At 36.1% G+C, this 12,289-nt stretch overlaps 1 protein-coding gene across 5 annotated transcripts in view; it reads right to left on the bottom strand.

Annotated features, from left to right (window-relative positions):
- Positions 1-4,172: 4,172 nt before the first annotated feature.
- LOC127813520 (uncharacterized) overlaps positions 4,173-12,289 on the bottom strand; it is a 29,712-nt gene continuing 21,595 nt past the window's right edge. Inside the window, exons 3-6 of one of the 5 annotated variants that reach the window (XR_008026112.1) lie at positions 7,545-7,593; positions 6,607-6,660; positions 5,188-5,357; positions 4,173-4,414 (exon numbers count right to left, since the gene is read on the bottom strand). Coding sequence is in view for 2 of the 5 variants with exons in the window: in XM_052354531.1 (XP_052210491.1) it covers positions 6,115-6,181; positions 6,616-6,660; positions 7,545-7,593 (161 nt within the window). In the remaining 3 variants the exon portion in view is untranslated. Of the gene's footprint in view, positions 4,415-4,895; positions 5,358-5,792; positions 6,182-6,606; positions 6,661-7,544; positions 7,594-12,289 lie in introns of those variants that run through there. The other 4 variants (XR_008026111.1, XR_008026110.1, XM_052354532.1 and 1 more) reach the window with 4 other exon arrangements.

Raw genomic sequence — 12,289 nt, 5'->3', positions numbered from 1 at the left:
ATGCTTTCCCTTTTCAAGAGCACATGACCACTAGTGAGAATTACAATTTTTATGGATATTTGATAATTTTGGTTTATAAAATATGAATTTGAGATTATTTTAATAGTATGACAAAATTCACAAAAATAAAATTTTATCGATGAAATACAGTTTGGGTGATTGAGATGTAACGAAAGACCTTCTTATCTAAGAGTGAAATTCAATAATGAGAAATTATAATTTTTACGGATATTTGATAATTTTGGTTTATAAAATATGAATTTAAAATTATATTATTAAAGCGACAAAATTCACGTAAACAAAAGTTTATTGATAAAATAAAAATTGGGCGATTGAGTATATAACTTTTTATTGATACTAGACAAGTAAATATAAAGTGTTGGACTAAAATAAAAACTCATTATAACGTGACATTATCAAGCAAAAAAAAGAAAGCAAGTTTAACAATCATTACCATACTTTATAAAAAAGTACTTTTATAAAAAAGTCGGCTAAACTTGACTTATCAATTATGACTTGTAAGACTTGAGAATTTTTAATTTAATGAAATTAAAATTAAATATACTAATTTTTTTGTGACTGCATTATTGAGTTAAATATCTAATTGAAATCTAGGAATGCTTATTCAACTAATATTGCACATAATATTTATATTTCTTTTCTATTTTATGATTATTTTCTCCATTTTATAGTTAGGAAAAATATTGAAAGCAAAAAAAAAAAAAACTTTTTTTCTCGTATAAATTGAATAAGTATAATAATAAAATGAGAAATTAAATATATTCATCGATATGGTTATCAAATGAGTGGTGAAATTAGGACCTTAGGTTGGGAGAAATATGTTATGAGTATTTTTCGCATCACTTCTTATGGGTTGAACTCAACTCAGCAGGCCGGCTCAATCGCCTGAATCCCAACAAGCCCAAGGCCGAGCTCGTCAGAACAAGGTCATACGTCGCTGAGAGTCGAGCTCAGACTGCAGAACTAAGCGAGCTCCTAGCGATACCCTCAACTCGCTAGCCTAACCGAGCGAGCTTTCAGCAACACTTCCAGCTCACTGGCCTAGTCCTTCAGCTCACATAACAACAAAATTGCGGAAAAATCGAAGGTCAAGACCCACCTACTTTACCTAAGGCAAACCAGATCCCTGGTAATACAGATCTCACTCTCGATTTTATGGGATTGATAATAAAACCTTGTCTCCATAATATTATTCCATTATTTTGGATTTTATGTAAGATGTAAACACCTCACATTATAAAATGGGTCAAAAATACCATTGCAAAGGGACGATAATAATGAATAACATAGTGTTACTCTGCCGGAATACCCAAAAAATAGTCGTGAAGTAGGCATCATTCTGGCCGAACCACGCAAAAACTCTCATGCGTATTGTCTGATTTATCATCCGTCTTCATATGTTCCTCCTCTCTACAAATCACGGTCAATTAAAAAGCAGGCTTCTCAGCTCCTAAGATTGCTTTGTCCCCCAATTAAATATTATTATATAAATTTATTATATTAATTTTTTAATTTCCAATCCCATGCTCTAAATTTCTGGATCCGCTCTGAGACCAACACCATGAGTGAATTAGGAACTTCTGTAATGATAACTAAATAAAAAATTAACACAATAAATGAGTCTCGAACACAAGAACAGTTATAAAACGAACTTTTTTTTTATTAATTATGTCCACTTTTTAATATCGTTAGACTAAAATAATATTTTATATACAATCAAGAGGTCATGTCAAAAAGATTTTGGCATGTGATAAGAGGGGTTGCTGTTCTCAAGAGTAATTATTTTTTTCATAATTGACCAAAGTAACATGAAACAATATTTCCCCATACTCTTGTGATGGATGCATAGGATTCCTTCATTCATAGATGACTAACGACAAGAGGGGCCCTAACACTGATTTTTAAGTCAATGGTTTCACCAATCAAATCCTCACTAAATAAGACTCCCCCTCTTGCTATCATTAAAGAATATAATATTCTTTTTACTCTTTATGCAAAATGAGTCTCTCATGATTCATATTCAATCGTCTTGTTTATAAAAAAACAATCTTACTATTAATATTTATTAAATCAAGAGTTAACATACGTAGAACTCAATTTTCATGTAAAACGTTAATTGACTTATAAGTATGTTGTTGGCATTCTTTATCATTGTTTGGAGAGTAGTTGAGAGTTAGCGTCACAAATGCTGATAATCACGCGAATGTACCATTTTAATGCTTAAGAATGATCATGCATTGACAGTTATAGGGTTTAGTCATACCCTCTTTGAGTTTTTTAGGTGAGTAAGTAGATATTTACGTTGCCAATGTTGATATTCACATCATTAAGTCTTTAAATTTTTAAAGAATTCTACCTAATAATTGAAAGTTAATTTTCTCAATACATTCTTTAAATATATCCTTTGATTATTATACATAGTTGTGTATCTTATTTTTTTTCTTGTTTCTTTATGCTCTTGTTTAGTCGTTTAATGTGATGCTCAGAATATACCTTAATATAAAGATATAGACAATTTTACGATTTTTTGCCTAATGGAATTCTTATTTAAAAAAAAAAAAACTGATGGCCATCTCAAAATATTAAAACAAAAACAAACATCCGCATAAAGGGAGGTTAAAAACCCTTCTAATTTTTCTTGAAATAAGGAAAGAATATTAGTTCCGATAACTTTCGTTCAGATGACTTTTTTTGTGCGTTTATTTAGACATTTGGTGTGATATTTCAAATATACCTTAACATAAAGATATAGACGATTCTATGATTTTTTGCCTAATGAAATTCTTACTTAAAAAAAAAACTTATGGCCATCTCAAAACATATTAAAACAAATATCCACAGAGAGAAGGGGGGGGGGGGGGGGTGTTTAAAACCCATATATCAGTTCTAATTTTAATTGAAATAAGCAAAGAATACTGCAGACACATGGAATAGACCTCACCTATATATTCTGTGGGGGTGGGGGCAATGGGCAATCTTCCCCCTCCTGGTTCCTTTATTTTAATCATCACACAAATAAGCAGGCTGATGTGGGTTTATAAAAAGCAGATTATCCTCTTATCAAATCTGTGTGTAGGGCATGCTGATGGCTCGCGAATAAGGCAGATTGGCAACTAGTAATGAATTGGTTATATGAATATTCTTTAAGATTGGACTACTTGTCCTAGAGCTTTTGTTTTGGTTGGAAACTTGCATCATTCTATGTATTATATATGCTATGTCCCACCTCTTTATTGCCACCAATGGATCATCATATCTTGACTATCAACATATTCCTTAAAAACTCTTATTTATTTGACTAAAGAGGTATCTGAAAAACCTTAAAAATACCCCATCTTATGTCCATAACTCATTTCCTGGTAATTGTACCAACCCCCCAAGTTCATTTTGACCATCCTTAATATACCTTTAAGGGCTATAAATGAGCCGAGCCGCTCATGAGCAGCTCGACATTCGATTCGGTAAGGGCTCGATCGTGTTTAGCTCGGTTCATAAACGAGCCGAGCTTGAGCACGATTTTAAAGCTCGAAATATAAATGAGCCGAGCTTGAGTAAGGCAAAGTTTGGCTCGTTAACTCGTGAGCATGTTCGTTAATGAGTTTGTGAGCAGGGTCGTGAACAGGTTCATGTATGGGCTCATAAGCATACTCGTTTATATAAGTTCGTGAGTAGGCTCGTATATAATTAAAATACTTAAAATATTTGAAAGTTAATCTTGTTGGTTTGATTAATGGATTGTTGTTGTATGTGTTGGGTAATTTAAATATAATTTTAAATGAGCTTTTAAATATAATGTTAAACGAGTTACTCATGTACTGAGCTCGCGAACAAATTATCAAGCTATCTCGTGAGCTTTTAAACAAGCTGCTCATGAAACGAGCTCGCGAACAAAATTATTGAGCAAGCTCGTGAACAAACTCGAGCTCGACAAGCCTTTAAACGAGTCGAGTCCAAACAAGAATTTGAACTCGAGCTTACCTATTTTCTACCGAGCCGAGCTTGAACAAGTTGAAGCTCGATTCAATTCGATTCGATTACAACCCTATATGCCCTTTTATCACACAGCTTATTTTACAACATCTCAAGATTATCAACAGTTAATTGTAGCTGTGTAACACCCCCAAAAATAAAAATAAATAAAAAACGTATACCCCAGCTTGTAATAATTTATTATAAATAAAAGTTCAGTCATAGTTGCCACCTAGTGGGGTAACATCAACTTTTGAGGGGGGAAATAATTTAGTGACAAGAAAGCACCAGGTGTCCAGTGGTCTCACTCACGCTGCGTTATGTTCTTGTAGATTTCTGGCGTCCTGCTTCCAACCCAAGTAATGCTACATCTTCGGCAATCAGACTGCAGTAATGATTACTAATGTGAAAGCTTCACGCCTGCCTAAAGTGAAAACGTTTTCAATACGAAGTAAAAATAAGATAATAATATTTTTAAAAAAATATCAAGTAAAACCCTAAATAAATAAAATATAAAAATTTATTTATAACTATAAATTTTTTATTTAATTTAAAAATAAATATAAATTCCTTTCCTAATACATTCAAACAAATATAAATATAAAATTTACAAGTAAGTTGCAAGAAAACAAAAATACAATATAAAATAAAAATATAAAATATAAAAACTTTTTAATAAAGTAAGTAATGAAAACACGAAACACATGCAAAAATAAAAATATATAAAAAAATTTATAAATATAATTTTTAATATAAAAAATTATAAAAAATAATTATTCAATCTAAAACCAAACATAAATTATATAATACATTCAAATAAATTATAAAAATAAATTAAAAATTTTGAATTAAAAACAAAAAATTTCAACTATGGATGAAAATGCATTTTCAAATCGAAAACACATTTTGGATATTTTCCTAATATTACGAAATGATAACAAAAAAATTTTAAAATTACAAAAGCAACCCAAAAACGTTTTTGATGTTTCAAAAAAAACTTTTCGAAACGACGCCCTCGAGAAGTTTTCAAACATCATAGATCCACAATTCATTCAAACAAATATAAGCATAAATTCTATCATCATTTACCATGATTTAATAAATAAAAACAAACAATAAATTTTAAGAAATAATCGAACATAATACAAAGCAATCGACAACGAGAGGGAATTGAGCAATTGGAGTTGGAAACGCAACCTCACAAGCAATCACACTGAGCAACTAAGCATTGAGCATTTGAATCAACGACAGCAAAAGCATCGAACAATCGACGACGAGAGAAAATCAAGCAATCAGAGTTGGAAACACAACCTCATGAGCAATCACATCGAGCAATTGAATCAACGGTGGCACCGTGCAATAAGCAACTGGCCAGCAGAAAAACAATAACAAAAGGACAGCCGATTAGGGACAAGAAGATTGAGTCGAGAGATGATTCAAACTTCAAAAAAATTTGGGCTAGGGCATGAGGAGAAGAAAGACATTCGAAATTGATTATATATTTACCAGTTAAAGATGGATGAAATTTAGTCTCTAACCAGCATTCGTCGCCAAAAACGTATTTCTAATAGTTTGAGTTTATTACGAAACACTCCTAAAAATGTTTCTAAAATTATAGATACGACTTGAAAAACATTTTTAGGCGTTTTCAATGTTTTCAAAATGGAAAATGTCTCAAAAATACTGAAACGACGTCTTCAAGCCATTTCGTGCAACAGAGCTTCAAGCATTCAATTGTGTTTGAATGGTTGTGAATGTGAGTGGTGGCTCACAGAGGAACTGCTAAAAGGAAATAGATCCAGTAGGCAAAGGAATTCAGCTTTACTTGGCAGGGTTTTTACTACAACATCTGCTAGGCTTATCGAGTAGTAAGCTAATGCAAAGGTTCATAGAAACTTAATCTGAAAATGGGAAAGAAAATTTTGAAATATATCCATTGTTACCCCCTCCCCCTAACTACCCAGTTCAACAATACATCAGTTTGTTTTCTCCCGAGTATTTTCGAACAGATGAAATATGAAGTTACCAACCTTCTGAATTGGTCATTTAATGTACAGATAGAAGGAAACTTGAAGCAGCAAGCTTTCTCATTCGACAAAGTTTATGTCATACGGGACACTACTATCAGGGGAGACGGAGAAGCCTATTCACGGCTGAGTCCAATGTGTCTACATTTCTCCTTAAGATTTTTCTATAAAAAGCTGTCAAGGAAGCAAATGTGAACAAACAAAGTGACAGATTTCTTCAAATGCTACCAAATTTCAAGAGTTTCAATTCAAATGTCACTTTCCTAGAAAGTAAATGGTTGAAACTAATGAACCACCACAAAAGTTCTTCACCCTTGCTTGGTGCAAATGTGTCTCGTGTGCCATCTAGGTGATGATATATAAAGAGGGGGGGGGGGGGGGGGGGGGGGATGTTGTGTGTGAAGTTTCCAATATTGAGCCCTAGAAACGTGCTGCAAAAGAATGAAGTGGAAACCTAACCCATAGGCTAAGTCCGTTTTAACACACACAAACATGCCCCGTGTAACCTTAAATACATACATACATTCTCACACACCCTAGAAAGAAAAGGACGTGCAAGTGGGGAGATATATAATATGCCAAGCACTACCAAGGATACAGTTGAGTGGCTAGACTGTCAATGCCTTTCATTTCTTCATTTAATCTGCACAGAATGGGTTCCACATGAAAGAGTCAGTACAAACAAAAGTACCTTTAGATGAATAAATGAAATGTTTGATGTTACCGAAAGGCAGAAAAGGAAATATATGATAATAAATGATCAACCCCTATTTTGTAGCTCCCATTTCCAGGGGATCTACATGGATCTCGTAGAGGTAATTGCCCCCATTCAACTCTCATTTCATTAATTTGTTTTTCTTTCTTTTAGTATTTTAACTCTATTTCTAAAAACAATAAAGAATTAGTAAACTTCAGGCATTTTTTACCCAGCGATTTTGTTACAAGATCTTGTTTTTTTGGTGATCACCTCCACTATTAATATTGAAGTAATAAGGTTACAGAGTTTACTTCTGTCCTTTAGCAAGTTTTGATTCACTTAGTAAAAGCATCTTTGTTGTTGATTTTTAACTATCAACTACAAAATAATTTTACACGTTATTTTATCTAAGTTCTTCCACCAGGGAACAAAAGTCTATTTCTGCTCTTGTGCACTCGTATACCAAAGTACTCAACAACTGGCTGCTTAGCAATAAATGATATACTGGAGTTAAGCATACGGTATTTACTTATTCAGGTACATGCCTGCAACATTCTTGATTTACAGTGTCAAACACGTTTGACTCTCTCTCGGTATATCTAAATCATTCCATTCTATTTTGGCATGCAATACAGTATCAAATTACTGAAAGTCACGTGACAAGGTACACCATGTTTCTTCTTCACTCCATTTCCACAGTTCCAGTTCCCATAACTTCCTATCTAAATGCAAGGAACCATACAAGAATTCCTTCCAAAATGCCTACTAAAAGTTTACTTGCCTACAAAAAGTTAGTAGTAAGTATGCTAAAAAGTTATAAAGTAAAATACCTGAGACAGGAATTTATATAGCGATTCCCTTTTGTTGCTGCATCAAGTGCTGCAAGGTAAGACAAACGAGAAAAGGATGCATTAAAATCAAAGGTTCCATTGATACAGAATGGCTACTCTTGGGTTATACTTGGGGGAAAACAGTGTGTAAAAAAAAAAAGAGTTTCATTATAACAGTAAAAGGGAATGAATAATTTGAAAAAGTCACACTAAGAAACTATTGCAGAAAGGAAAATGATATCTGTAAAGACCTGTCTTAAAAAAAAAAAATCTCATCTGGAATTATGTTTCAATAACATTTTTATATTTATGAGCCACTCTAATAGACTAACTTCCATCCAAATGGTATTAACATTGATAGGCCCCTATAAAGGGTTTCTGTTTATATGTTTACCCTAACATAAATGCGGGTAAGTGCCAGTTGGCAGGGCTCGGCAGCCATGAAATTGAAAGTTGCAAACGTGATTGGAGAAGAAAGTAGGGAAAAAGAAGAGAAGAAGCAAACGCTGAGAGGCAGAGAGAGAATAATCAGGGTAGGAAATTAATCTCTCCGCATTCAATAATCAAAAAGAGGGGGGAGGGGGGGGGGGGTGCAAGGGGTCTGAAATCTGAATACATCATCCGTCTATATATAAGCTATTATCTAGTCCTAACTAAGACATAATTAAATGCCAAAATCCTATCATGACTAAAACATAAGCAAACTAACTATAATAAAAGATAAAACCTAACCAAAAGATAAAGTCTAAAAATCTAAAGATAAAATCTAAACAAAATATGAAAATTCAAAATGCCAAACATCCTATTAAACATTAAAAATTTAAAATATTTATTTATTGGCATTCTCCTCCCCTTGTTCAAAAAAAATTTGTCCTCAAGTTTTGTGTAGAATTGTATTGCTGGCAGTCAAGGATTGTGATTAATAACAACTCCCTCAAAATGGGAAAGATCATGTTGATTCCTGTGTAACTCCGGTAAGGCAGGGTCAAACAATGGCAATTGCTCATTAGGAATCCAATTGTAGGCTAAATCTGAAGAGGTTCGCCCAACAAACAAGAAAACTTTGAATCTGTCTATCCCAGGTAAAGATAATCTGTTCATCCATAATAATGTCAATTACATATTTGTGTGCAAAGACCCCACATAGTGGGATAAAGTCTTGGTATATTGTTTTTTGTTTACATTTGTGCGCGAAACATGAAGGTAACTGTAATGGGAATTGAATTTGTTGGCAGGAATAGAATAGATCAACAAGAAGTTCTTCAAGAGGAAGAGAATAACGTAGTTTGCTAAATGCTTTATGTAACTAAAAATGCTCAATGAACTTCCTACTACAGTGAAGCAAAGTAGGACGGATCACTTGGGAGACAACATCTATGGGATGCAAAAGAATGGCCAAAGGGGAAAGGGGGTTAGGGAAATCCTTCTTTCGGAGCATCTTTAGGAACTTCCTCAACAGCTATAACAGTTTCTCCAATTCCTCATGCTGATTAATAATATGAAACTCCTGTTCTTCTACAACTTCCTCGATTTTGTGATCACAATCTTCCTTTTACGTCACCCAATTCACCAGTGTCGTGTTCATGATCTTTTTCTTTTGGTGTTCTTCCTTTTCCACCCTCTTTTGGCTCCTCATAATGATAATCAAGAATGAACAATTTGCAATCAAGTGACTGATAGCAAGAACACCACGGTTGACTCAACATTTGAGGGTGGCATACTAGGCGAAAGAGGACCTAACATGAACTTGTGGTTCATAGATGAGGAATGAGGAATGGCTCACAGAGATGAATAGTTATGCCCATTATGACCTATATGAGGTAACTCATTCTTTCTCCTATTGTGATGATGGTTCATTTTGATTTTTGAGTGCTTCAACCGTAGTGGTCAAGGTGGTGAACTAGGCTTGTGTATCTCAATTCATCTGGCCTATTTGGGCCTGTATGTGTTCAAGGCTTTGTAATGCATGGGCCATTGGTTGAGAAGAATGGTCCGACAGTTTAGACTCCATGGCAAAGAGAGCAAGTAAGTCTACAAAGATCTAGGCACACAAAAACAAACTAAGATTAATTTAGAAAACAGAAAATTAAACCAAAGAAAGGAAAGAGACAACCTGTTTTAATGTGAAGATGATTCTGATTTTGGCATGAGATAGGTAACAATGGCTAGATTGGGCTTGGTTTAAAATGAATTGGGTTTGGGTTTGGGTTAAAGGAAAAATGGGCTTAGTGTAATTGGGCACAAGGCAGTGGATCCTGTGTTTATGGGTTTTTGGGCTTGGTTCAATAAGGCAAGGCTTGTGGGCTATTTGAGCAAATTGTGTATTTGGATTGCAAGCTATTTGACCAATATTGGGTCTCCAAAATTTGGGTCATCGGGAGAAGAAGGTGAAGGCTCTCTGGAATTGCAGCAAGTAGGACTTCCAACCAGGTGAAGGCACAGACTAGCTACTCTGACATTGATAAGAGTTCCAGCAACAGATGATCACTACAACAATCGCTGACTACCTTCTTGGTGATGGCATTTGTCATGTGATAAGGGTACCCGTGTAATAGCCTATTAGAAGAAGGGTAATAGTGTAATAAAAGGGGAAGGTGGTTAGAAGGATAGAAGAATGTAGAAGATTTGTAATTAGCAGCATGTAAATCAAATATTGGCGCCACTCCTCAAGGCGGGTATATAAGCCAACACATGCTGCTGGAGCGGGCATCATTGAATACAATTGGATCTCATTTCTCTCCCTCATATTCTCTCTCGACTCTCTCTCTCTCTCGATTCACAATTCCCGCGCAATTCATCCTAAATCGAGAGAGAATTCCTTGTCAAAATCAAGTTCTGACAATCTAGTATCAGAGCAAGTTCTTGGGCGATTGGGTAGGCCATGGCAAACGGAACACAAATGAAGTAGATGGAGGCGCAGCTCCAACAGGTGACGACGTCGGTATCGAAGATGCAGAATAGGATGGAGACGTTTCAAAATTTGATGGAAAGAAGGATCAATGGACCGGTGAATGTATGGCGTGAGGAGAGTAGAACGCAAGCTACTCGATTGGAAGAGTAGATAAGAGAACAAAACCAAACCCTCCGAGATCACATGCATCAGTTTATGCTGATGCCCTTATGCCAAACTTAGGTACGAATCTCACCTAAGTTCCCTCCAAGGGAGAACTCTGAATCGATCCTAAATGGCCAAGGAGGTAATTGCAAATCGGAGGGATCTGCCGAAATGGAAATAGAGCAACCGGTGGTGGAGGAAAATGCGGGAGTGAGGAGCTCGGGCGTGGCACATAGATCGAACTAGATCGATCCACTTATGCCTCAAATGGAGATTCCCCTATTTGATAGCCAGAACCCGAGGTGGTGGGTGAGGCGATGTGAGAGAGTGTTCAGCCTCTACAATGTGGCCGAACAGTAGAAGGTAACAATCGTCACAACCTACCTTAATGATGTAGGAGATGCATGGTGTCAAGGTTGGATGGGAGTGAAGGAAGAGTGCTCTTGGGAAGAATTCATGGAAGGACTGTGGGAGATTTGGGGAGAAAGGAATGCCAGACGTGGTGGAAGAATTTAATAAGCTTAGACAAGGGGGGTTTGTGCAAGCTTACCAGCAGAGGTTTGAGGAGTTGAAGGCCCTCATGCTGATCTCCAATCCCACCCTTACCGAGGGATACTTAGTGTCAGGTTTCATCAGCAGCTTGAACAAGGAGATCCATCCTACCGTGAAAATGTTCCAACCAAAAATAGTACAACAGGCCACGGAGTGTGCTAGGTTGCAAGAGTTAACAGTAGAGGCATTAACAAAGAAGCAGAAGGGGGTGAACAAGGATGGCAGGCGATGCCTCTGCAACAGAGTAACTGGGGGTGGAACATAGGGACAAAGTAGCAAGGGGTTAGCTCTCCCGGCTCCATCTCAGTCATTCGAGAACAATTTAAGGGAGCAGAGGAGGTTAGCAGGGCTTTGCTTTAAATGTGGGGACAAGTACACCTCAGGCCATTAGTGCAAACGCCAATTACTGCTACTAGAAGGAACAAAGGAAGAGGTTGGCAAAATAGATAACCAAGAGAAAGAAGAAGAGGATGAGAAAATGGAGATTTCCCTTCATGCTCTAAGGGGAGAGTCCACAAGTAAGATCATAAAAGTAGATGGTAAAGCACATGAGAACAACCTATCAATACTCATTGACAATGGAAGTATACATAGCTTCATCGATGAAGGCATAGCTAAGAGGCTTTAGCGCTGACTAACAGGGACTCAACCACTGTCTGTTGCTGTCGCGAATGGACAGAAAGTAATTTGCAAATCAACCTGTATGGGATTTTATTGGCGAATGCAGGGGGAAGTCTTCGAAGCTGACTTAAGACTCCTCAGGTTGGGAGGTTGTGACATGGTCTTGGGCATGGACCGGATGAGAGAAATAAGCCCTATTTGCTTTGATTTTAAGAAAATGGAAGTTACTTTCAAAAAAGGGGGAAAAAGAATGACTATCACGGGCAGTGCGGAGGTTGGTACTTGCAAGCTTATCTCAGGAAAGAGATTGCATAGCTATTCAAAAACAAGCGGACACAAGTGACTCAACCGTTCTCGATACAAGCAGTTAACCAGGAGGAGGAGGAACCGGACTATGGTGGGAAACTTATGCTGGACTCAAAGAGGAATGGCTCCATTCCCTGGGAGGTAAAACAATTGGACTTACTTGATGTACTCTTAGCTGAATTCAAGGATTTTTGAGGAGCCTAAGGCTTTG

This window comes from Diospyros lotus, chromosome 11 (genome assembly GCF_014633365.1).
Source record: "Diospyros lotus cultivar Yz01 chromosome 11, ASM1463336v1, whole genome shotgun sequence".
In the NCBI taxonomy this organism is placed as follows: Eukaryota; Viridiplantae; Streptophyta; class Magnoliopsida; order Ericales; family Ebenaceae; genus Diospyros; species Diospyros lotus.
Note: the sequence above shows the minus strand (reverse complement) of the source record. Positions and strands in the feature narration are given on the sequence as shown.